The sequence below is a fragment of the Salvia miltiorrhiza genome, chromosome 7 (genome assembly GCF_028751815.1).
Source record: "Salvia miltiorrhiza cultivar Shanhuang (shh) chromosome 7, IMPLAD_Smil_shh, whole genome shotgun sequence".
Classification (NCBI taxonomy): domain Eukaryota; kingdom Viridiplantae; phylum Streptophyta; class Magnoliopsida; order Lamiales; family Lamiaceae; genus Salvia; species Salvia miltiorrhiza.
Window position 1 is genome coordinate 33,911,265 of NC_080393.1, and position 27,697 is coordinate 33,938,961.

A 27,697-nucleotide genomic window follows, 5' to 3' on the forward strand; every position below is an offset into this window, starting at 1 on the left:
TACTCAAGCGCGCGGATGCTCTAAAGGCCACCGGGAAATTCGAAGCTAATTGGGAGGGACCTTATATTATCACTGAAGTCTTAAGAGGCGGAGCCTATCACTTGTCCGATCAGGAGGGGAGATCTCTTACGAGGCCGTGGAATATCAATCATCTCAAGAAATTCTATGTATAAACCTCAGAGATGAGCGGTCATTATGTAGACCAGATACTCTTTTTTCCCACATGGGTTTTAATGAGGTCTGGGACCATGATCATCATCAATAAAGATCTATGGTTTTAGGGAAAGCTTGCTTCTTATACTTTTCTTCAGCATAATTTGCAACACAGGTCATGAGGACGACGCAGACAAGTTCAAGGCATTAATTGCATAATTCAAGGCATAAATTGCATGACGAGGGCATTAATTGCACAAATTCAAGGCATAAATTGCACGACGAGGGCATTAATTGCACAAATACAAGGCATTAATTGCACAAATTCAAGGCATCAAATGCACAAATACAAGGCATCAATTGCACAAGCTCAAGGCATCAATTGCACAAGCTTAAGCGTCAACAGTACAAGTTCAAGGCATTAATTGCACAATTCAAGGCATAAATTGCACGACGAGGGCATTAATTGCACAAATTCAAGGCATAAATTACACGACGAGGGCATTAATTGCACAAATACAAGGCATTAATTGCACAAATTCAAGGCATCAATTGCACAAGTTCAAGGCATTAATTGCACAAGCTCAAGGCATCAATTGCACAAGTTTAAGGCGTCAACAATACAAGTTCAAGGCATTAATTGCACAATTTAAGGCGTAAACTGCATGACATAGGCATTAATTGCAAGGACTCGTCTGCGCCGCTGCCACCAACTTCGCTAAAGACATCACTCACAAAAGTCAAGATATTAGCCATGACAACGAGGGCGTCAATGACAAAATCGAAGGCATTGATCGCAAAATAGGGGCATTAATTGCGAAAATAAAATATTATGATGACCTAAATCTATGAAAGATGCAGATAATAACTTCAAGACGGCGCTGATTAATATGATAAAGCAGTCGCCCAATCGAGGCCCAGTTATCGAAATAGAAAACACAAATACGCTCCAACACATGAAGCATCAATAAAGAATTCGACCATATCTTCATCAAGTCCAATCTCAGCACGATCGACTGCGACAACAACGGAAAAAATGTGAAATAGTGACCAACATCTACGAATGAATGGTGAGGAGATAACAAATAACACATGGGACATGAAGAAGTGAAAGACATCATGAAGAAATAAGATAAGAAAGATCCATTAGTTGGGCCAAGCCAATCTGTCGGTAAAAAGATTCAAACACTTAAAGATAAAATGTTCGAAGTCCTACAAACTAAACAAGGAAACATACAAAAATCTAAAGACTAAGAGGTCGGGGCAGGAGGATCTTCAACATGGATAGATTCATCCGCACTGCTGCTGCCATCTCTATTGGAGGGGTCATGCTGCGGAGACTCATGTGCTGGAGATATCGGCGCCGCTACAACTACGGGAGCTGGCTCATAGAACACCCCACCACCCGGGTAGTTACCACAAACTGATCGGATACGAGAACGAATCTCGTCCAGATAAGGCGTACTAATAAAAGGCTCAGCAGGAAGAGGGTCAGCGCCGCGGCCCGTCACGAACAAGCTAATAGCCTTGTCTATGACAGGGAACCACCATTCAGGAGTTGGTCGTGAGTAAGCATTGATACCCAAAATTCCTCCAAGAGCACCCGAGTCGATGGCGTTCAGCACCGCCTCATTCTCACACAGGGCCCTCTGTTCAGGGGAAGCCTGGATCAAGTTAAGGGTGATTTGGGTCGACTCTTTGACAAGCCATTGCAGCGCCGGAGCTGCAGCATTCAGCAACTCGGGGGTACGAAGGAATGCAGTAATGGTCTCTAATAGCATGATGAGCAGGAACGCGTGACCCTCTGAAGAAAGAAAGTAGCGCAGCCGATATTGCTGGGTGCCACGCTGGAAGGCCAGGTTCTCCTTAGCCACGATCTCCTTCTTAAGGGCAGCCAACTTCTTCGAGCAATCTTGAGTAACTGCCGCGAGCTCTTTCCCTTTCTCCTGGCTTACACGTGCCAACTCCTCCCGAACCCGGGCCAGCTCTGTGTCAATGGATAATCTCTCAGCCTTCAACCTCTCGTTCTCCTCCCGCAAACGGCGAGATTCTTCTTCAGCGTGAGTACACTGAGCCAGCGCCACTAAGAACTTCTTATCTTTGGCCTGAACCTCGCCCTCTGCACGAAGGAGACTTCGAGCATGAGCCAGACACTCAACCCTGGCCTGCGCAGACAATATAGAAAAGGAACTGAGGGGAAAAAAAAACATCACAAATAAAATAAATAACAACAGTTCACCGTCTCAATCGTCAGCACAAGGTCATCTGCCATTTGCCGGCGGCTCAAGGACTCTCGAACTTGGAGGTCAGACGGAGCGATTTGGGTGATCATTTGAGACCGACACTCTTCACCGGTCAGATCTCCAAGGGCACGAGGGGCGATGCCCACTCCAGAAGACGCCCCAACGTCATGAGGACGGGGAGGAGAAACAGGCATCCGATCAGAGGAGGCGGCATCCTCTGAGATCAATTCGAGGGTCTCTGGCTGCGCCGCTGGCGTTGTGGCTTTCTTCTTCTTCTTTTCTTGAGGTTGCTTCTTAGTTGGAGCACCTCTTCGCTTTCTCTGAATCAGGGGATTGCTCTCTTTTGAATTTTCTGTATCCTCATCGCAAAGTTGGAATGGACTGACTGGGGGGCGTCGGGAACCCGAAGATCCCGCAGCAATGGCTTGAGCAGCGCTGCCCACAGTCTCCGCAGCTGGGGCCGGTACAATAGCACCTCCCTGGGAAAGTTAAAGCTGGCGATGACACCATGCGCCGGTGTTTTCCACGTATCCATACCTAGCACAGATTAAATAACATGAAAAGTACGTCAGAAACATATCCCAAGAAACAAGGCGGACATTAACAAATTAAGAGGAACGGATACAAGGGCAGAATAGAACGAATACTAATATTAAACAACAATAACACATTCAATACTTGCGCGGGACAAGGGATAGCGGGAGAATAAGCCTGCGCCGGCCAGGACAGAAGGCCTAGTCACTAGTTCCTTCACCTTCAAAACATTTCTATCTCGGGCCACAACGAGTTGTCACAGAAGGCTGTCTTCAAGATCAGTAACACGTTCGGAGTTGGAAGGGGAAAGATGTTTGGTACGATGCCATTGAATTTGAGCATCGGCGCCGATAATATCAGGCCAAGAGCCACGACGAGTTTGGACAAAGAAATACTTATCGTGAAAACTTTTGTCCAAGGAAGTCAATTTTTTCATGAAGGCCATATGACCCCCGGACTTGGAAGTAAAGTTATAATGGGACCCGGTCCGTTTTAACACATGGGTCTTATGAAATAGGGCGGCGCTATAAGGGTAATTGTTGGCGGCGCAGACTATGTGCAACAAGTGGGCTCGACGAATCGAGGAGGGAGAAAGTTGGAAAAAAGGAATCTCGTACCGATTACAAACATCAATCAAGAAGGGGGAAGGAGGGATTCGCAATCCCGCATCAAGTTCATGCAACCAGACCGGAATGACGTCAGGGTTGATACCCCGACGTGTATCAGGCATATCGGAATCAGGATCAGCCGAGTTCTGGATTCGGACTTTAAAGTCCGGATCGGCGATGTCAATACGAAGAACGTCCCTTATCGCCTTTACAGACCGAATATCTAGGGTAGATTGAGGAAGTTCGGACCCCGCGGCATGAAGGAATATTAAATTGAATTAATACTCGATTGCCCGATGATCGTTTCTTGGATTATTATTAATTCATCATACAACGATTAAATCCTAACATGCTCCTATGAATTTAACAGCTGCACACAGGTGTTAGGAAAACTTACTTGAGAATCGGATGCACAGGTTGTTGATAATCGTGTCGAAAGACTCCAGCTCTGGTCTTCTCGACTGTATCCCGCTCAATTCCCAACGTTGGATGGACAACGAGCTATGGAAATTCCCAAGACAGAATGCCCACTCACGTTTCCTGCGCCCCGTTATGCTCTCAAAACCCTAATTTTTATCAGTGTATTTTCCTGAGAGCTGACAGCTGTATTTTATATTAAATAAAATACGTAGGAGGCGCTTCTTTCTTGAGGGGAACGATTTCTGTCTCTTCTAGGGCTAGGAGACATTGGGCCAGCCCAGGGACCAGATACAAGGAATAAAGATGGGCCTCAAATAAATTAATTTATCTATGGTCAGCCCAGACCATAATTAATTTATAAATATCAGTTCATTCCACTAGAGAACCGATACTGACTTACCCCTTTATTGCCGGTGATGAGTCGGGGCTTGTATTTAGACTTATTAAATCTCCGTATTTAAAATATCCGACATCCATTAATTAATTAGAGCTCTGACAGCTTAAATTAATTAATCTCTTAATAATTCCTTAAGCAGTACCACTCAAACTTTATTATTACGCCTGAACTTAATCAACCTGCAGGGTTTAGCGTAATAAACCTTATTGAGCTCCTTAAGGGGATGTCATTATCCTATACCGGATACGGGTACTAATACAGATAATCAAAAATCATATATTAACCGCTATCACCCAAGATACAGAGTACTCGAGTTAGTATATAACTTTCACCCATAGTAAGTCAAAGTGATATACGAGTTAACATATATATCTGAATACTTATTAGTATTAATATTTATAAGTCACCGAGATCTTGATTCTTCACTTAAGTCAGATAGAAGAATACATCTCAAACTGTGGTCCTATCAATACGTAATGACGTACCAGTATAGACAAGTAACCAAGACAAACTACTTCCATCTATACTGCAGCCTAAAACAATAACTTGTCCTAGAGTTATTTCGGCTGTGATCATATTATATCTCTTAAGGTTATTCCAATTATATGGTCTTCTGTGATCTACAACACACCATATAATCTACTTATACAGAGATAAAGAAGATACATATGCAATCATGAACACAATCAGATAGGAGATAAGAATAGTGAAAACAGGAATCATTGTATACAAGCATAAAGTTCTTGCTTTCAGTATACAAATCCAACAATCTCCCACTTATACTAAAGCAAAACTTTTAGTATACAATGTGTCTAAATACTAGCTATTACAAAAACTTCACTTCATCTCTCCCACTTATACTGAAAGTTTTTCTCTAAGTGGGTGGCATCAACCGCAATCCCATCCCTCGAGCATGCTTCTCATAGGTCTTTTGCGGTAAGCTTTTCGTGAAAGGATCAGCTAGGTTCTCCAATGTATCAATCTTTTCTACTAGCACATCTCCTCTGTTTACGATTTCTTGTATGATGTGGTACTTTCTCTCTATGTGTTTTGACGCCTTGTGGCTCCTGGGTTCCTTAGAATTTGCCACTGCACCCGAGTTATCACAATAAATTATGATACTCTTAGGCAAATTAGGGACCACTCCTAGATCCAAGAGGTAATTCCGGAACCATACAGCCTCCTTAGCAGCTTCCGAAGCAGCTACATACTCGGCTTCCATGGTGGAGTCTGCAATGCACTCCGCCACTATACGGCTCCACCTCCCAAGGTAAACACATAACCAGAGGTAGATCTCTTCTCATCCCGGTCAGCTTGGAAATCCGAATCGGTGTAACCCAAAGGAAATAGACTGTCTGACTGGTAAACTAGCCTATAATCTCGAGTCCGTTTCAGGTACTTGAGAATATGCTTTACCACAGTCCAGTGTCCTGGTCCAGGGTTCGACTGATATCTTGCAACCATGCCAACGACATAGCAAATATCAGGTCTCGTGCATAGCATCGCATACATGAGGCTACCTACGGCGGAAGCATAGGGTATTTTCCTCATCTCCTCAACCTCACTAGGCGTCTTAGGACACATGTCCTTAGACAGAGGAATGCCATGTCTAAAAGGTAGCAAGCCTTTCTTGGCATTTTGCATGCTAAAACGAGCAATCACAGTATCAATGTAAGACGCTTGAGATAAGCTCAACATCCTTTTCTGGCGATCACGAACGACCTTGATCCCCAGGATGTACGCTGCATCTCCTAAGTCTTTCATTTGAAACTGTTCGGATAACCACTTCTTTATGTCTGATAATAGCTCAACATTGTTGCCAATGAGGAGGATATCATCTACATAAAGTGCAAGGAAAACCACGTCACCATTGGCATCTAAACGGTACACGCAACTTTCGTTCTCACAACGAGTAAATCCATAGGATTCAATGACCTCGTCAAAACGTTTGTTCCATGACCTCGAAGCTTGCTTAAGTCCATAAATGGACTTCTTAAGCTTCCACACAAGATGCTCTTCGCCCTTCTTCACAAACCCTTCAGGTTGCTGCATATAGATGTCCCTTCCTTCTTCAAGGAAACCGTTTAGGAAAGCGGTCTTGACATCCATTTACCAAATCTCAAGGTTCATGTGGGCTGCTATGGCAAGGAGTATTCGGATAGACTTGAGCATGGCAACCGGCGAAAAGGTCTCATCATAATCTATACCCTGTTCCTGGGTATAACCTTTCGCCACCAGTCTAGCTTTAAAAGCTGCGACTTCGCCATCCGAATCTCTCTTTCTCTTGTATACCCACCTACTACCTATAGCTAAAAAGCCATCTGGTAGTTCGGTCTTCTCGTATACATCCATAGCACCCATGGATTCTATCTCAGAAACCATGGCCTCGTACCAAGAATCTGCATCCTGATCTTTCATCGCTTGTCTATAGTTATCAGGGTCGACATCCTTTTGTTCATCAACAGGAAGTAGATCCGAAGATTCTCCCAAGAACATAAATCGATCGGGTTGAACTACAACCCTCCCACTACGACGAAGCGGTGGTGGTACAGCTGTGACAATGGTTTGTGCAGTGTCCTGTGGTGCATTCACTTGCACACTTGGCTGGGGTGATGGATTCGCCTGTCCATTGCCTTCGATTTCTTGAAGGACAATCTCGGACTTAGACTTGTGGTTATCTATATAATCCTGTTCCAAGAATCGTGCGTTGGTGCTAACAACCACTTTCTGATCCTTAGGATTATAAAAATAACCACCTCTCGTTCCCTTAGGATATCCTATAAATAGCATTAATTCGCATCTAGGTTCCAATTTCTTTGCTTCCTTGTCTAGCACGTATGCAGGACAACCCCATATCTTTATATGGTGCAGGCTGGGCTGACGCCCTGACCATAACTCGATAGGAGTTTTAGGAACCGATTTGGACGGTACCTGATTCAGCAAATAAACCGCTGTTTCCAAGGCATATCCCCAAAACGAGATAGGCAACGATGCATAGCTCATCATAGATCGTACCATTTCCATAAGAGTTCTGTTTCTTCTCTCCGCTACACCGTTCTGTTGGGGAGTACCCGGTGCAGTCAATTGGGATGTAATCCCTGAATCTGACAAGTACTGCAAGAACTCGTTCCCGAGGTATTCGCCACCGCGATCAGACCGCAATGACTTGATAGATTTACCCAATCTCTTCTCCACTTCCGCCTTGAATTCTTTGAATTTCTCAAAGCATTCAGACTTGCGTTGAAGTAGGTAAATATACCCATATCTTGAGTAATCGTCAATGAAAGTGACGAAATACTCATACCCTCCACGAGCCTTTGTGGACATCGGTCCACACAAGTCAGAGTGAATCAATTCTAACACATGCGAGGCCCTATTCCCCTTAGCCTTAAAAGGCCTTGCCGTCATCTTTCCTTCTATACAGGATTCGCAGGTTCTAAATGGAACAGCTTGAAAGTCTTTCAAGACTCCATTTGAAACGAGCCTTTGGATCCTATTTAGATTGATGTGGCCTAACCTTAGGTGCCACGCACGTGTATATTGTTCATGAGAATAATACTTCCTCTTATTTGGATTTGGAAGAATTTGTGATGTAGATGCAACATGGACAGAGTTATTCATTGGACATGTAATAGTATAGAGAGAGTTGTTCAAAATTCCAGAACAAATAATCTTGTTATCTCTCATGATAGAGACACCCCCATCAAAAGTAACAGAATATCCATTCAAAAACAACTTTGAAACAGAAATTATGTTCCGCCGAAACTCCGGCACATATAAAATATCTCTCAAAACTAAAATGTCATCACCAAAACATAAAGATAAATCTCCAATAGCAACAGCTGCGACCTTCGACGCATTGCCCATGGAGATGGTGATCTCATCACTTGCTAGCTCCCTTGTTGGCTTGAAGCTCTGCAAGGTGTAACAAACATGGTCAGTTGCCCCCGTATCCACTACCCACGAATGAGTAGAAAACGAAGCTAAACATGTTTTAGTTACTAAAACTTGTGACGTACCTTGTCCCTTTGCCTTGAGCACTGGACAATCTTTCTTCCAATGCCCAACCTTGCCGCACTTGAAGCACTTTCCCTTGGCCGTTGGCTTGATCACGCCGCCGGTAGGGCCATCTACTTTGGCTTTACCGCTCCCACTAGCTTCATGGTCATGCTTGCCCTTTGGACCTTTCCACTTCTTTTTCCCGCCTTTCGACGAAGAAGCAGATCCCTTGGCAGCAACAAGGACCTCTTTCCCACGGCCCATCACTCCCTCTGCCGCAACTAGAGCATTCAACAACTCATTAAGAGTGTAGTTGACTTTGCTCATAACGACATTGAGACGGAAGTTCTCAAAGGTTTTGGGGAGAGTATTGAGGATGATATCGACCTTGGCTTCGCCTTCGATACCCCCTCCTAGCAGATCAAGCCTGTCAAACAAATTTGTCATATGCATGACATGATCGTGCACAGGATTGCCCTCGCTCATCCTACAAGACAAGATTTCTCTCATCAAGTTAAAGCGAGTAGACCTCTCGGACTCCCCATAAACCTCCTTGAGGTTTAACATGATGGTCACCGCGTCATCCATGACCTGATGCTGGAGTTGCAAAGTTTGCGACATAGTCATCATAATATAGCACTTGGCCATATTATTCGACTTGTGCCACCTTTTATGCGCCTCACGTTCCGCATCAGTCGACTCATCAGTTAAGGCCGCGGGACGTGGAGTGGTAAGCACAAAACTGTGCTCATCAGCGTCAAGTATGTACATAATATGGCGTTTCCATTCGGTGTAATTAGGACCGATGAGAGGATTGTTTGCTAGAATGTTAATAATCGGAGACATAGACATATCTGAAAGTAAACAATTAAACATGTAAGAACATGAAACGCATATAGTTCGTAACAATAATATTTTAACCTTTTGATAAAACAATATTAATGAAACCTCCAACGGCTCAAAGAATTCTATGTGCAAGCCACGATGGGTGGACGTTTACACATAAACTCCTCAACCAGACTATTAACCTAGTCGTTTAATTTCCATACATGTCAACTTAACCTTTTGACAAAGGAAATTAATAGTTGGCACCTTAACTAGACCATATCATTATCAAGAAGGGACTCCGATGGGGAGTTGTATATTGTACTTGAAATGATATCTAAGCAATGACCACAATTTAACCTTGAAAATTAAATTCTCGAAATTAACATACTCACGCGGACCATGTCGCTTTCAATTTAATTTTCTTGGTTATCTTATTTAATTCCATTCTCCAAAGTACTTGTGAAAACTATACAAGTAAGCCACGATGGGTGGACGTTTACTGCATAACTCCCACTACTTTAATGGTTTAAATATTTTTAATAGAAACCTCTTCTGACAAACTTATGAAAAACAAATGTGAAGTAAGCCACGATGGGTGGACGTTTACTCACATTGCTAATCACTTTGTCTAGAGACCGCATGTGGAGGTCTAAAATAATTTTTAATTACTATAAAAATTATTAAACAGCTTAGTCTTTTTCTTTCAAAAGGTTTGTTCATGCTCAAGCACATAAACCTAAACATACTTCTCTAGAACGCAACATGTAAAACATGCTCGCAGAATTCTAAAACATGCTTAGGAAAAAGATAAACCTACTATCATGCTTGTCTAAGCGCAGTTAATAAACAAATATTAACAAGCAAAGACGTGCAAAAGCAGGTAAAGAGCATAAGGGATTAACAACCACGACATGCAAAGAACAGTAATAAAAGAATTAAAATTCTTCGTGACCCATTCGTGGAAACCCAACATCTATTCTATTACAAAATAAAATAGAAAACAAGAATGGACAAAAAAATGCCCAAAAAAATGGCTGGAAAAGCTCTCCAGCCCAGCACTTGGGCCCAAAAAGCGTGGCCCAGCCGCCCAGGCCCGTCCAGCAGCTTCCAAAACCGAGTAGCAGCCCAAAGACCCAAAGAAGCAACCCAGCCGCAAGCCCAAACCTTCTCTGGCCCAGACCCGCGAACTGTGCCCGGATCCGCGAACCAGACCCGGATCTGCATCTCCTCTGACCCGCCTGCACCTTCCATTGCTAGGGTTTCGAAACCCTTTCGCGCCGCCTAGGCTTTTCTGCTGCCAAGAGCGGCGCCGCTGGCAGCTTCTCAGATCACCCACACGCAATGACGCCGCCTCCGCCCTGGGAAACCGCCGCCAGCGAGATTGGGGTGGAGATGGAGCGCGATTAAATCGCAGCTGCTCTCCTGCCGGCGACGTCTTCAGCCATCGCTGCTGCTCCGGTGAGCTTTCACCCAACACCAGCGTTGCAGCGCCGCGACTTCCCTCTGTCGCCGCACCCTCCGTCCGCACGCTCTGGCAGTCGAGCCAGTAAGGAACGCCGGAGCGCCCCCAACCGCAGACGCCGAGAACGATTCAGCCACAGAACAGTAGTGCAGCGCTAGAGGGTGCCTCGAAACAGATCTGAGCCTTGCCTTGTCACACCGAACGTGGCTGTCCTTCACCGGACGCGGTGTGTTACGACGGACAGCAGTCCCGGTGTGTTACGCCGAAAAGTCTGAATGCAGCGATTCGTTCCCGTTCTTCGTGTTCTTCGTTTCGTTCTCCATAATTACAGATTACAACAAGAAAAATGAATACAATTTGAAAATCTAATCTAACCACGGATTTTCTCGTGGTAGAAAAACAATTACAACGTCAAAACGACGTATCCCACGAATCAACAAGCCACGAAGAACAACAGCAGTAAAAACAACGCACATTATTAATCGTACATAAATTAATAATAGAGCCAAGAAATTAATCCAGGGCTCTGATACCAATTGAAGGAATATTAAATTGAATTAATACTCGATTGCCCGATGATCGTTTCTTGGATTATTATTAATTCATCATACAACGATTAAATCCTAACATGCTCCTATGAATTTAACAGCTGCACACAGGTGTTAGGAAAACTTACTTGAGAATCGGATGCACAGGTTGTTGATGATCGTGTCGAAAGACTCCAGCTCTGGTCTTCTCCACTGTATCCCGCTCAATTCCCAACGTTGGATGGACAACGAGCTATGGAAATTCCCAAGACAGAATGCCCACTCACGTTTCCTGCGCCCCGTTATGCTCTCAAAACCCTAATTTTTATCAGTGTATTTTCCTGAGAGCTGACAGCTGTATTTTATATTAAATAAAATACGTAGGGGGCGCTTCTTTCTTGAGGGGAACGATTTCTGTCTCTTCTAGGGCTAGGAGACATTGGGCCAGCCCAGGGACCAGATACAAGGAATAAAGATGGGCCTCAAATAAATTAATTTATCTATGGTCAGCCCAGACCATAATTAATTTATAAATATCAGTTCATTCCACTAGAGAACCGATACTGACTTACCCCTTTATTGCCGGTGATGAGTCGGGGCTTGTATTTAGACTTATTAAATCTCCGTATTTAAAATATCCGACATCCATTAATTAATTAGAGCTCTGACAGCTTAAATTAATTAATCTCTTAATAATTCCTTAAGCAGTACAACTCAAACTTTATTATTACGCCTGAACTTAATCAACCTGCAGGGTTTAGCGTAATAAACCTTATTGAGCTCCTTAAGGGGATGTCATTATCCTATACCGGATACGGGTACTAATACAGATAATCAAAAATCATATATTAACCGCTATCACCCAAGATACAGAGTACTCGAGTTAGTATATAACTTTCACCCATAGTAAGTCAAAGTGATATACGAGTTAACATATATATCTGAATACTTATTAGTATTAAGATTTATAAGTCACCGAGATCTTGATTCTTCACTTAAGTCAGATAGAAGAATACATCTCAAACTGTGGTCCTATCAATACGTAATGACGTACCAGTATAGACAAGTAACCAAGACAAACTACTCCCATCTATACTGCAGCCTCAAGCAATAACTTGTCCTAGAGTTATTTCGGTTGTGATCATATTATATCTCTTAAGGTTATTCCAATTATATGGTCTTCTGTGATCTACAACACACCATATAATCTACTTATACAGAGATAAAGAACATACATATGCAATCATGAACACAATCAGATAGGAGATAAGAATAGTGAAAACAGGAATCATTGTATACAAGCATAAAGTTCTTGCTTTCAGTATACAAATCCAACACGGCAGCCATGGATGATACGGAATTTCGAAGACGAAGGTAGTATGAAGCGGAAAGGGGAAATAATAAAAGATCGCTGGGAAAAAGAGCACACTACGGAAAAAAATAGAGGAGGGAAAAAGCGGGTACCTGGTCAGACCTAGCGGCAGGGAGGGCAGGAAGAAGAGGGGGACGACCGGCGAGAAAGAGGAGAAGATTGAAGAAAAGATGAAACAGCAGAGAGCGTAAGGGAAAAAGAAGAAGAAAAGAAGAGGAGGATGATAAGTATTTATAAGAGACGAGAATTTAAAAGGTCGGAAGAGAGGGAAATCATTAGGGCTAACACGGGCCCAGAAAAAGAAGGGCCCAGATTACATCACAAAACGACGGTTGGAAATGGAGGGCTCAGATTAAATAGCGGCTGTGAAAGGACACGTACGGGGAACAGTGAAGGTGTCAGGCGTTAAATGAGGAAACGTCACAGACAAGGAAAACCCTGCGCTGATGAGAACGTGCCAGAAGTCTAGTGCAGCTACAAAAATTCAAAACTCTCTTTTCGTAGACTAGGGGGGGAGTAGCTGATGAGGAGTAAGGATCTCATCAGCCACCCTACTCCAGAAATATCGAATCAGCAGTGCAAACCTAAGCCGGTGCAGACTAAGAAAGGAACTGATCTAGACTCTAGGCACACTTGGCTCGGAGGAGCGGAGTTGCGTCATACAATTGTCAAAGCAAGATAGCGGCGCAGATGAAAGTCGGCGCAGACCAGAAGAGTCAGTACGACATTAAAGCAACATCCGGAGAAGATTCAAAGAAAGAAGCAGCGCCGATGGGAATAAAGACTAAAAGAGCTGCGCGGACAAGACAAAGAGATAACACACATGAAGGGCCCAAGTACACCCTATATAAAGAGCAGCGTAGACGAAGTTCCACCCCGATTAAAGTCAACACAGACAAAAGCTCGACCTGATAAAGTCAGCGCAGAAAAAGAATGAAAGCAACCAAGGTCGAAAGCTTGGAAAGACCATGTGTTCAACGTAAAGCTGCAAAGTAGTTAGGAAAGTTTGTTAGAAGATAGAGAATCATTCACGTACACCGCATGTGGAGCGCGTGAATGCCTTGTAAAGACCCTTTTACCCTTCGCCCTAATGTAATTCTATAAATACTCCTTGTAACTCATTATAGTGGACACGCAAAATTACTTTAAGGAATTTATCTGCAAGTTAATTTCAAGCAAGTTTTTCTCTCATACTGCTACACAGGTTAATCCGACTTCCCTTTCCGGCCTATTTAGATCTAGGTTTGATTGTTGAGCTTCACCAGAAAGGTAGCCCAAGACGCCGCGTCAAAAGGGATATTGCTCTCCCGAGCCTTCAAAAACACGTTAAAGTAAAGTAACGATTTAATAGACATAAACCCATTGAAATAAAATTTAAAATGTAAAGTTACCAGATGCTCAGCATGATCCAGAGCGCTACGCGACCCCCCATGATGGATAGCCATCCCTGTACCAACACCGCAAAGCTCAGAACGGCGATTCCTAGACGCCTGTCCAGACCTTACCTGAGTCTCAGGCAATGCCCAATAAGCCCTCCAAGCAGCCTCAACAATAGGATTGAGATAATCAATCTTCTTTTTGTGCACTAGGAGGGTTTTCTTGCATGCACAAATGTAATCCTTATATGCCACTCGAGCCTCTGAGATCCACGCCTTCTTAATTTGCTGCCTGGTATATTTATCTTCTTGCCAACAAAATGCTTTCTGTTTAAAGTTATTGAAAATAACAGTAAAATTAGTATTTGTGAGTGTTCATTTAGCATAAGACATAATTATATATTAGATGATTATACCTCAAATTCTTCGAAGTACACGTCCTTCATCTCCTCAGTCAAATTCTTCCAATTCGTGCCACTTTCATGTGGCATACCTTGGAAGCTATCAGTAGCCCTAGCCCGAATAGGTTCACTCGGCCTCAAAACACTTAGAAATTTGAAACTTCGATTAGAATTAATGTTTATTAAATTTGGAAGTAAATTGATATATATTATTAAACAGACCTACCATGAAGATGCACCCATGTGCGCCCATCAGTAGCAACACCAGTCGGTATAGCCTCCGTGGGCGGCGTCACGGACACGTCCGGATCGTCGGTCGAATGCGTAGATCCGGATCGGCCAGAAGTAGACATCTATATGATAATTTGAAGTGATTAATTCATTAGTTCCAATAAGGATTGTAGACTAAATTAATACATAAGTTGACAAATATATATATTTACTCAATCAGAATCAGAATTTGAAGACTCGGGTGAGTCTAAAGGAATGCTTTCATTGTTAATTTCATCATCTTCATCATCATCTATCTCCACCTCGCCTCCAAGTGGGTGAATAATTGTTGGGATGTCATCTATAGTCGTTGGAGATATTCTGCCTATGACTTCCTCTTGAAACGGCAAAGATGTTGTTGGAATTTCAGTTGTGGAAACTTCAACAACTGGCCTTGCTTTCACTTTACAAGCAGCCAACCAATTCCTTCTATTGTTATTTTTACTAGAAAAAGAGGAATAATAAACTTGTATAGCTTGATCGGCAAGGATAAAGGGTTCATATTTGGAATAACGACGATTTCTGTTGACTGAAACCAAATTGAAGTTAAGGTCAACTTCAGTTCCACTTCCAATCTCAGGGTCGAACCACTCACATTTGAACAATGTTGTTGTTTTCTTTGGCAGCCCAGGATATTCTAAAACAACAACCTCGGACAGACGACCATAGTAATCCACTATTATCGGTTGATTTCTTAGAGCCATAAGCAACCGTATGAAATTTGAAGCCATTGACAAAATATCCTTGGTATGTAGAAACTCTTTGCAAAGGTCCCAATGACAAATGATGCAAAAAAGAATTGAGTATTCGATTTCTTGGATTCGAGGCCTATTATTGAGACAAAATATTTAATCAACAACAATTCAAGGAGGATTTGAACCCTATTAACAAAGAGATAACTTACATAAGATTTGAACCATGATGGAAATTCATTCTCAAGAATAATTTGAAATTGGTTGGATGAAAGATGTGGATAGTTGGCTTTCATTTCATCCTCGAACAACCTATTAAGAGTTTTCATATTAGTTAAAATTTAAGTTTATGCAATAAAATAATAAGAATATACCCTATGTAGGTTTCTGTGACCTCTGGGCAATTATTTAGCACGTACAAATGAGCAGCAGTGTGCTCCTTAGGATCCAGAAATCTAGTTGTCATCTTTCCAAATGGTCTCCCACCATATTTGAAAACAGACAACATATCACGATGCATAGCAACACCACTAGATAGCCCACTACCTTCAAAGTTTCGAGGTACATTTCGTTACTTTGTCTTAACATGATCTTTAAAGTAATAAGAACAAAATGTTGTAGCTTCTTCCACAAGGTAAGCATTTGTAATTGATCCTTCAACTTTGGCTTTGTTTTTAACCGTTTTCTTCAACTTTCCCAAATACCTCTCAAATGGATACATCCATCTATACTGCATAAGGCCTGTCATCAATGCCTCATCGGCGAGATGAATTGGTAGATGTTCCATAGAGTCAAAGAAACTTGGAGGGAAGATTCTTTCTAACTTACAAAGAATAACAGAAATGTTTTGTTGCATCAGAAGAAGATTGTCCACTTGAATAGAAGGTGATGTCAAATCTTTGAAAAAGAGACAAAGATCTGTGATTGCTTTCCATACATTGATTGGAAGAAGTTCTTTTAATGCGACCGGCAACACTCGTTGCATCATCACGTGGCAATCATGACTCTTCATGCCAAACATTTGAAGTGTACTCAGGTTGACACATCTACCCAATGAGGATACATAGCCATCAGGAAATTTAAGACCTTCAATCCACGTAAGTAAAAAAAAAATTCATCATTATCAAGCATATAACATGCTTTAGGATAATTTCCTGTTTTTTCATTGGCTTGTAACTCGGGTCTGCGACAGAACCTATTCAATTCTTCACGAGATTTGCTCGTATCCTTTGTTTTGCCTTTAGTGTTCATAATGGTGTTGAAAATGTTATCAAAGACATTCTTTTCAATGTGCATAACGTCAAGATTATGACGTATAAGCAATGAACTCCAATACGGCAAATCCCAAAATATACTTTTTTTCCTCCAACCGGACTCATAAGATCTCTGTCGTCTAGCTATCCGCAATCTAGTCTCTTCAACTGTCAACTCTGTTAATTTTTTAATGCTCAATCCCTCAATCTCCGCCAACACCTGATGCCCATTTTTGGTTTGTGGAGGACCTTTTTTTACTTGAGAATTTTTAACAAATGCAGTTTTGTTGCGCCGAAAAGGATGATCGGGGGATAAAAACCTCCTATGACAGTCAAACCAAGATTGCTTACCACTCAAAGGTAATCTAAAAGAATCTGTATCATCAAGACAACGTGGACATGCCAATCTACCAGCTGTACTCCAACCAGAAAGCATTGAATAGGCGGGGAAGTCACTAATTGTCCACAAAAGTGCAGCACGCATTTGGAAATTATTTTTCAATGATATGTCATACGTTTGGACACCGACTTCCCAAAGATGAGACAACTCGGCAATTAGCGGTTGAAGAAAAACATCAATCATATCCTTTGGATTGTGTGGGCCAGGAACAACAGCAGTGAGAAATATGTGTTGTTCTCTCATGCACATCCAAGGAGGAAGATTGTATGGGGTAAGTAGGATTGGCCATGAGGAATATTGTTTATCAAAACTATTGAATGGCGCGAATCCGTCAGTACAAAGCCCCAATCTTACATTTCTAACTTCAACCGTAAAATCAGGAAATGTTTGGTCGAAATGTTTCCATGCAGGTGAGTCTGCAGGGTGTCTCATCACACCATCATTAACTGATGTAGCATGCCATCGCATATCTGCTGCTGTTGCTTTAGATGCATATAATCTTTGCAATCTTGGGGTGATTGGAAAGTAATGCATCTGACTGACTGCAACTAGACGTCGTTGGCGACTACCACTAGCCCCAGAAGATTCTTTATAACGTTTTGCATCGCAAAACTTACACTCATGCAAGTCATCATCATCCCCCCAAAAGAGCATGCAGTTATTGCGACAACAATCTATCCTTTCAACTGGCAAACCCATCCCACGAAGTAATTTCTTAGCACTGTAGAAATCTCCTGTGACTAAATTATCTTCGGGAACTACTTCCTTAATCAACTCCAAAATTTGATCGAAGCATCGCTCTGACATATTATTCTCAAATTTTAAACTCATCAATCGAGCTACAAGAGATAGTTGGGTATGAGTTTTACAGCCAGGCCACAACTCTCTATCACTCGCCTTTAACATATCATATAAATGTTGGGCTGCTGGGTTTGGAGTTTCTTCAATTAAATCATCAACATTGTGAAATTGAGCAGTTGCTACATCCATTACCATCGTCTCATAACGATTTACTTCTGTATCTTGTTCATTGGTTACAAATCGCCTAGCAACATCAGGGACTTGCACTAATGCTTCACCGTGCATCGTCCATATATGATATCTAGGGATGAAGCCATTCTTTGCCAAATGAATCCTCACAGTATTTGGAATATCAAATTTTTTGTTCTTACATTTTGTGCACGGGCATTTGATTTTATTTCCAATCATTAATTCTGGTCGAGAAAATGCATAATGGATAAATACTTCCAATCCATCCATGAACTCCTGAGTAAGACTACCTTCAACATAACGCCTATACATCCACCCCCGATCTAAACTCATAATTATACTTCCTGCATTCATATATTATTAAGAATTAAATTAGTTTAAACATAAGATTTCAATTACGAATTTCATTCTCGGAATTTAAATTTTGCGAGTAGATGAAGTTTAATTTTAAATTTAGGATTTCATTATGAGTTTCGAAGGATGGTTCAACATTAAGTTGATGAATTAATGATTTCGATTAAGATTAAGGTTAAGATTAATATTAAATTAGGGAATTCAATTAAGATTAAGATTAAGAATAAAATTTAGAATAAGAGTGAATATTAATATTGACAATTTAGAATTAATGAAGGATGATTGTAGTTTAGAATTAAAGAAGGATGACGATTATGATAGAGGTGTTGAAGAAGGAATATTCGAGTTTAGAATTAAAGAAGGATGACGATTATGATTTGAAGAGAAGAAGGATGATTGAGGATTGTATTTCAACACAACAACAAAACCAGGGCGGTAGTCATTGCTACCGCCTCCGCCTCTCCCACACCGGCGGCCCAAACTCCAATAATCACAATCATAAATAATCAAAACAGGTTATTCGCCTCTCCCCCACCGGCGATACAATCATGCAATAGTTATAATTAAAACATGCTCAACACAAATAATCATATAATCATAACACGTTATTCGCCTCCCCCCCACCGACGACACAATAAACAAATTCAAATTTACAATTATAAATAAATTTATATACCTACCTATATATATCTAAGTAAGACCTAAAAGATGATATATTAACTAAGATTTTAACTAAGTTCTTCACTAAGTTCAAAGATGATATATTGTCACTAATTAAGAATATCACTAAATTATTGAAACTAACTTACTACTATCCTAAGATAAATTTAACTAAGTTCTAAAAACAAAGAGCATCTAATTAACTAAGTTCTACTAATCAAGACCATATTACACTATCAAAAATAACAAAAATAAATCATTAATAATGCATAATCAATATAGTAATCCACATAAACTCATGCTTAACCTAAACTAATCAACTTAAATCATACAAAATTTTACATAAACTCACATAAATTCATATAAATTCACATAAACCTACAACAATTTCACATAAATTCATAAAGCATAATTATGAAAAACATAACCTATATAAATTCACAATTTATTCAATAACATACAAATATATTAACCAAAATTAAAATTAATAACCTACATTACATAAGTTAGCATTACTAACCGAAAATAGAGGATTCCGGTAAGGGGAAGGACGGTCCGGCGACAGATAGAGGTTTCCGGCGAGCGAGGCAGCGGGGCAGTCCGGCGAGGCAGTGGCCGGGATTCAAAATAAACAACTTAAATTCTATAAACAACAACCCAAACACACACCACAACCACTTACCTACGGCGGCGAGGGCGAGGGCGAGGCGATTCCGGCGACAGGCGAAAAGCAGCGGCAGCGGCGCACCGGGCGGACAGCAGCACAGCGGGCACGGCGTCGGGGTCGGTGGAGGTGGTTGTTCGTCGGGGAGGGAAGCAGGCGGCGGCCGGGGTCATCGGACGGCGAGAATCGACGGCGACGGGGAAATCGGTGGGGAGGGAGGCGAAAATTGACTAAAAAAATCGGCTAAGGAAAAATTGGGGAAAGGAAAAGCAAACCCTAAGTAAAACCGTTCAGCAACGACCGATTTTCGAATTAACGACCGAAAATCAATCGTTGAATTTTTTGTTTATTTTTTTTAATTCAGGTTTCCAACGACCGAAAATCGGTCGTTAGAAATAATTTAAAATTATTTAAATTTAGTCTACGACCGAAATTCGGTCGTTGAAACATTGTCACCAATTTACGACCGATCATTTCGGTCGTTAAGTTGCAAAAATAAAACATAAATAAACAAAATCAAGATCGGTCGTTGTCATTAAATATTCGGTCGTTAAGACCGCTTTTTTAAAGACCGATTTTTTCGATCGTTAAACTTGGTCGTTATATCCTTCTTTTCTTGTAGTGATCCTAGATACGCTAGTAATAATCAATCCACCAATTTATTCCTACTACGAACACGGTGGCTTTATAACTAATCAGTCATATTCCCACAATTACGGATTGGAGGTGCTAATTGACTGTAATTCAATTAAACCTTAGTTGGCCAAACTTAAATAAAATAAGAATTATCGTGAAACACAAGGATTTAATCGGAATCAATATGAACCAATTTTAAAACCAATTAGGTCTCATAGATTAATAAATCAGTGTTTCATTATTCTCGCTGAATTAAAGATTTAGCGACTCATAATTAAACTAAAAACAATCAATAAAATAAAAGCAAGCATAGAACAGGAAAATAAAATAAGAATTGAAATTGAAAATAAATCACCACTATGAGAATTAAGAGAAAATCGTCTACTGAAAAATAATAGCAAAAGTCAAAAGCTAATAAAAAACCTAAGCAAATTAAAGTAAAAGTATTTTAAACTAAAGGGGGTGTATTCGTTCAGGAATTCTGTAGATTTTTAAAAATCTACAGATTTCACACAGATTGTTCAAGTATTTTGAAATTCTAAACAGATTTTGAACGGATTTTGTAAGGATTTTAACAAGAATTTGACGTGATTTTTACGGATTTGAAATCGACCATCCCAGCGCTCGTTGGAGTTAATTGATCGTTGGGACAGCTTCCACCAATCGTTGGGTTCCAGCGACCGCTAGCTTCTTATATGAAATTAAAATATTTTCGTATCTGACTAAATCGAATTCAAATTTAATTGCTTGCGTTTGATTTGTTAAAACGATTACAAAATTATAACTGTGAAAAATTGATGGGAAGTAATGATGTCAGAGAAATCACTATTGTGTAGGAAGTTAATTGCCCAGTGGGGGAAGTAGCACATTCGCTTTCAAGGAAATATAACAAAAAATGAACCCCATTTATTATATTGTGGTTTTTAATTCCATTTCTCATATTCTAATATGAAATATTGAAATTTCACATTTTGATATGGCCTCTCTAATGCCGGCGATCGCTGCATGTCAAAAGAGTTTGACATGGTTCCAGCAATCGCTGGGTGCCAGCGGCCGCTGGCTTCTTCGAGCCACGACCGCTGGAACCCAGTCGACGCTGAAATATGAACTCTTTCGAATTTTCGTGGTCGGAGGTCAGATTTGTTCATGTGTATTTTTTGAATGAAATCAATGAAAATCAGTCCAATTTTAAAATCCATAGATTTTTAAATACCTCTAGATTTTCATAGATTTTTAAAAGTCTGAAACGAATACCTTTGGATTTTTATAGACTTTTAAAAGTTTTGAACGGACTTTTAAAAGTTTTGAACGAATACCTCTAGATTTTCATAGACTTTTAAAAGTCTTAAACGAATACATCCAGATTTTAAAAGTCTGCAGAAATCTATTAAAATCCTGAACGAATACGCCCCCCTAAATCTCCCTAACTCCTAATCTAAGAAAATAAAACGTGTGTAGCAAAAACTAAACTAATTCCTATATATATTCCTAATTTGGTGGCTAAGTGGAGCACAAAAATAAGGTTTAGGGAATTAAATCCCTTCATGGCCGTCTATCACCCAATAATTGGGCCAATCAACTACTTACAAAATAAAGCCCAAAGGTAATTAAAATAAGAGTTTTAGGCTAAATTAAATCTAGAATAATTAACTCCAAGCCCTAATCTCTAATCTTCTCCAAAAATCACGCTAACTTCATCATATGCGCGCTTTTCTCGATCTCACAACATCCACGAGCCTTCTTCCACACTTCATGCAATTCCTGCACAAAATACCAACAAACTTGTGTAATATTAATTAAAACTCACGGTAAACAACTCGAATCTAGACAACTAAATCACACACCTCATGTACATTCGAATTGCGATCGAACTGCAGACAATCAAGTTATTGGTCAATGAACTTTTTGACTCAAATTAAATTCCAAATAATTAAAAGTTTATGTATTTTTTTACCAAAAAAATAGATCTTATTAAAAATCAAAATTTGGATATAGTTCGTGTATTTATAAGCAATTAACCCTTTAATATATGATCAATTTAATACTTTTTGTTTATGTTGGTCTCGGCCTCTCGGGCGAGTAAATATTGGTGTGTGGGAGGGATGGTGAATACACCAATTATGAATTTCTCTTGCTTCTTGTTACTGTCAAATCAACTAACTTTGACCGATTAGCTTTTAGGTGACTTGATTAGAACACACGATGAGCGAGCCAACCTCATTCAAATATATGACTTGTTTAAGAGTGATCAATTATCTAACCTACTGACAGTCTGATGCTTATCAATTGGACAGATAATTGATAGTTTAGCTAATTGTATTGTTAAGAAAATATTTAAGTGTGTTATGAGTTCAACTTTGTCGGTTTTATGCAAGTCGACAGATTGAGTTAACTAACAAAAGTATAATGATGATTTGTGATCAACTGAGTCAACAGCAGATGTGATTGTGTGCTGAAGTAATGACACATATAATTATTTCTCTTTATATTTAAAAAATACTCCTTCCGTCCCACCGAAAATGAAACATATTTCTTTTCGGGCCGTCCCAACGAAGTTGCTACATTTCTATATTTGGTAAAAATTAGGGATATTAAGCATTTGATTAGATATAATTTAATCATCCCTTATTTTACTTAAAATTCAATTTAAGCTTTAATTATTAGGGGTTGAAATTTTTGGGTTCATTTTCTTTCTAACTTTCTCGCCATCTCTCAACCCCATTCCAGCTCCCCCCCCCTCCTCTTCGCCTCACCTTCCGCCTCATCTCTGAAGATTGACGAGCGGCGCCGCCTTACTCCACCTCCTCTCATTCTCTTCCTCGCCTAAGGCCTAGGGCTTCGATTTCAATTGAAGGGTTGTTGGGGATTTGGCGGCAGCGGTCATTGCTGCAGATTTGGGACGATGGGGGGAGGAAGTCCGACAAGGTTGCTGATTTTTGGGGCGGCGGGTTGCAACTTGCTGGGTATTTTGGGTTGTGGCGGGGAGGGAGGGGGGTAGAGTGGGGTGTTGAAAAATAATCAGAATATAATTTTTAAATTGTTCAATTAAAAATAATTATAATTAGGTATGACTTAATCACAAATTCACCAACCATACTTAAACTACTAAACACTAACTCATTAAATCTCGTGCCAAAAAGAAATGTATCATCTTTGGCGGGACAAAGAGAGAAATATTAATATTTTTATTTCTCTTTCTATTTTTTTATAACAAATATATCCTAAAAAATATTATTTTCTCTCATATATTTTATTATAAATTTTTTATTTTTTTAACATGTATTATGTATACCCGACTTTGTGGCCTATTAAATTGAAACAAATGAAGTATACAAAATACAAACAATAAAACACACAATCGTGATTCCACAGTTTTTTTTTTTTTTTGAGAAAAAGCGAACTAATATTAATCAAGATCAGAGGATACAATATCTAGAAGCCAATTAGGAAAATCGGCCTTCCAAATAACATCATTAGGATCAGAACAGGAAAACTTAGCAAGCTCATGAGCTGCTCTGTTTGCATCACGGCGCATATGCAAAAAATCAACCACGACGTGTTGTTTGGCATGTGAGAAAGCCTCCCATAAGTCATCACATAACGATTCCGAACCATGGTGAGTATCCTGAAGCACGTGCACGGCTAAAAGTGAGTCCGTATAAACCACAACCGGGCCCACATCATTTTCCAAGCAAAAACCCGCCGCAATAAGAATAGCATGAAGCTCACCGAGAAGGGCAGAAGCCGTAAACCCAATCATCTTGCACCCAGCCGCCACAAGCTTACCAGACGAGTCTCGGAGAATAAAACCCACCCCACTCCGGCAACCTTCCTCCCTACGGGCCACATCCACATCCAAACGCAGCATACCCGTTGGGGGAGGAAACCAATTAGCAGCTCCTTCATGCGGGAGTAACTGTTGTTCAAGCGTCACACAATGCCGCGCCTTCTGATAAGACTCCACCATGCGTTCTCCCAAAGTTAAGTCTAAGGTCTTGTCTGCCAAACAATTCCCATGCTTAACATCACATAAAAATTTCCACACCAACCAAAGAGAGAAAATCCACAATTCCAAACCCTCCACACCCAGCTTATCATCAACCACAAGGCAAAGATCTCTTAAATTCAGGTGCTTGAAAGTTCGGATAATCTCCCAAAAAACTGTCGTTTTCCAAGCCTTCCTAACCACCTCACACCAAATGAGACCGTGAGTGGTAGAGCCCCTGCACTTATTGCACCAAAAGCAAAACACTAAAGTAGGAATATGATGTTTGGTTAAATTTTCATTCATGGCAATCATATCATGAAACATACGCCAGCCAAAATGCAGCACGTTAGGTGGCAGCTTAAGGCTCCAAAAATACTTCCACCATTTAATCGAAGCTTGTGTGGATGACTCAGAATGAGGTAAGTAAAAATCAGTAGCACACAAGTAACCAGATTTCACCGAGTAGCGTCCCTTTTCATCGAATTCCCAGAAGCGAAAATCATTCTTGCCTTCTTTGGGGATTTTTATCGAGCAGATATCATTCACAACAAAAGGCGGAAAGAGCATGTTCAGAGTAATCACATCCCATTCACCATCAGCAGAAATAAGATCAGAAACACGCTGGTTTTTGTTAAAATTTTGAGGAGCTGGCCACACTCCTCTACCTGGTAACCAACGATCGGTGAAAACGTTGATGGAGCGGCCGTTTCCCACCTGCCATCTGAGACCACGATCAAGAAGCTCTCTTCCCCAACATAAAGACCTCCACACGAAAGAGCAATTAGACGACACCCCAGCTTGCATGATATCACCCTCCCGAAAATAGCAGTGCTTCAGAGTCCGAGCAACAAAAGAGTTCGGATGCTTGAGAATTCGCCAAAATTGCTTGGCAAGAAGAGCTTGATTGAAAGGAACAAGCTTTCGAAAACCTAAGCCACCACAAGATTTTGGTTTGCAAAGCGAATCCCACTTCGCCCAATGTAATTTGCGGCTAGATTCGTTGTCGCCCCACCAAAATTTACCACACGCTGACTCAATATCCGTACAGATCCCAACTGGTATTCTGAAACAAGCCATTGTATATGTAGGTATAGACTGAATAACTGATTTAATCATTGTTTCCTTTCCTCCCGTTGAGAAAAACTTATTGTCCCACCCGTTGAATTTTTTAACCACACGATCACGCAAGAATTCGAACTGAATTTTCTTTTGATGTGGAACAAAAGTGGGTAATCCCAGATAAAGTGAATGTCCAGCTGTCTCCTTTATTCCAAGAGAGTCCGTGATAATGGCAATGTCTTGGATCTTCGCGTTTGGACTAAAAGATATAGTCGATTTCTGAAAGTTTATAATCTGCCCGGACGCCATTTCATATTTTTTCAACACCTCCCCCAAACTTTTAGCCGCCTCCTCCGTGGCTTTGAAGAAAATAAGAGAGTCGTGAGCAAAGAAAAGATTCGTAATAGATGGGCAATGCCTCGCCATAACCACACCACTAAGCAGCCCCTGGTTCTCGTAGTGTCTAAGCAAAGAAGAGAAACCCTGAGTACATATCACAAAAAGAAAAGGTGATAGGGCGAAGGCCCCTAGACGGAGAAACGGAACCATAAACCTTGCTATTGAGTACAAAAGAGAAATCCACCGTTGCCACGCACTGCAAAACAAGGTCAATCAAAAAGAGAGGAAATCGGAGAACCACCATCATAGCACGCAGAAAGCGCCACTCAACGCGATCATAGGCTTTACTCATATCGAGTTTAACCGCAGCATAGATATCTGACCCAAGTTTTTTGCCCCTAATCCAGTGCATGCACTCATAGCCCAAGATAATATTGTCAGAATTAAGCCTACCGGGAATAAAAGCGCTTTGAGAGTCGTCAATGACCAGCGGCAAAATGGTGCGAAGCCTATTAGCCAGAACTTTAGCCACCAGTTTATATGTCGTGTTGCAAAGACTAATGGGCCTAAAATCCTTCACATGTTTCGGGTTCTTCATTTTGGGAATAAGCACCAAGAGAGTTTTGTTCCAATGCCTCATGCTCACACTGCCATTAAGAATTTTCAACACTTCTCTCGTGACACCATCATCTCCAATCTCACCCCAGAATTTTTGAAAAAAGAAAGGTGGATAACTGTCCGGGCCCGGGGCTTTATGCGGATTCATTTGGAAAAGCGCTTTTCGAACTTCATCAGATGAGAAGGGGAGGGACAAGTCGGCTAAAGCACCTCTACCAAGAAACGATGCACTAGTATCAGAAACTTCATCAATGTGTGTGGCCGTGGGGGCATTCGATTGGAACAAATCGGCAAAGTATCCCTGAATAACTTCCGCCATCTCCACCTCTTTAGTAACCTTTGATCCATCATCCCTAAACAGAGCATAAATGTGATTCCACAGTTTTGACCGTGAATTTTCTTACTTCTCTTTCTAAGCGTGCCTGCTTCTATTTCTAATTTTTTATCAACACTTTCTTTTTTAAACCTCAACACCTTCTTTAAAGTGTACATCTATCACACTAACATATTATCATTACATCTATGATCTACCATATAATTAATTACACATCACCTATTACTGTCCCATATTACTATTACAAGAAGACAACAGTTTTAATATTCACATCTTCGTAACTAAACAAACCACAAATTCGAAATGTGGAAAAACAATTTTCATTTTTCCAACCAAAATACCAAATCATTCACCAGAGAACCAATATTTTCTTACAAAAGCCAATACACATCATAAACTGCACTCGAAATGTTGAACTAAGAATTGAAACTTGAAATAACACCAAACATGACCTAAGAGTCGCAGTTCAAAATTCAGCGCAGTGAGCAAGCAAAAGACAGGCTTTGGACCACTGGTTAGGCTATTAGGTAACTTGCAAGATAAAGTTCTAGTCTAGAGAAATAATCTAAAAAGTATTTCGATTTAATTCCATATAAAACTGATACAGAAATACGTGATGACATTCTGATATTATGTTTTGGATTTAGCTTAACCTTGCCAGCCTATTCTCTTTATAGATTGAGTAGCAACCATGAATCATGCCTCTTCACATATGGTCTTCTCTCCTCCGTGGGGCACAGGTGATGATTTCATCGACTCGTAGAATCATCTCCGCAGCTTCAGTTGCTGAGAGCAACACTGCCTGCTTTACTTTGAACCTGCACGAAATTATCAGTTCATGATCAACGGCTATGTACTAGCAAATTTAAGAGCAGAAAATTAAGCGGATATCCCTAGCTCCGACATATCTCCAAGGCTTCTGAAAATCATTAAACAGCACTTTACTTTCTCCAGAGAACGATGGGAAAAACACAATACATGAACTCAAGTTTCCATAAATATAGTGCCAACACATGAGCAATTACTAGAGATCAGGTGCTCTTGCTGCCCTGTAACTTATTGTTAAGGCATTCAACATCTCTTATTTTCTATTTAATTTTATGAAAATTTTCATTAGACC

The 27,697-nt window shown here is 40.7% G+C and overlaps 1 protein-coding gene and 1 long non-coding RNA gene across 2 annotated transcripts in view; both read right to left on the reverse strand.

Moving 5' to 3' along the window:
* Positions 1–15,853: 15,853 nt before the first annotated feature.
* Positions 15,854–18,021, reverse strand: LOC130994128 (uncharacterized). The gene is made up of 2 exons (XM_057919164.1): positions 16,478–18,021; positions 15,854–16,328 (listed from the first exon to the last, which is right to left on the reverse strand). The coding sequence occupies exons 1-2, from the start codon at positions 18,019–18,021 to the stop codon at positions 15,854–15,856; spliced, it is 2,019 nt and encodes a 672-aa protein (XP_057775147.1).
* A 9,117-nt stretch (positions 18,022–27,138) lies between these two features.
* Positions 27,139–27,697, reverse strand: part of LOC130996121 (uncharacterized) — a 1,020-nt gene continuing 461 nt past the window's right edge. Inside the window, exon 2 of the long non-coding RNA XR_009092403.1 lies at positions 27,139–27,395. This is a non-coding gene — a long non-coding RNA (uncharacterized LOC130996121). The remainder of the gene's footprint in view (positions 27,396–27,697) is intronic.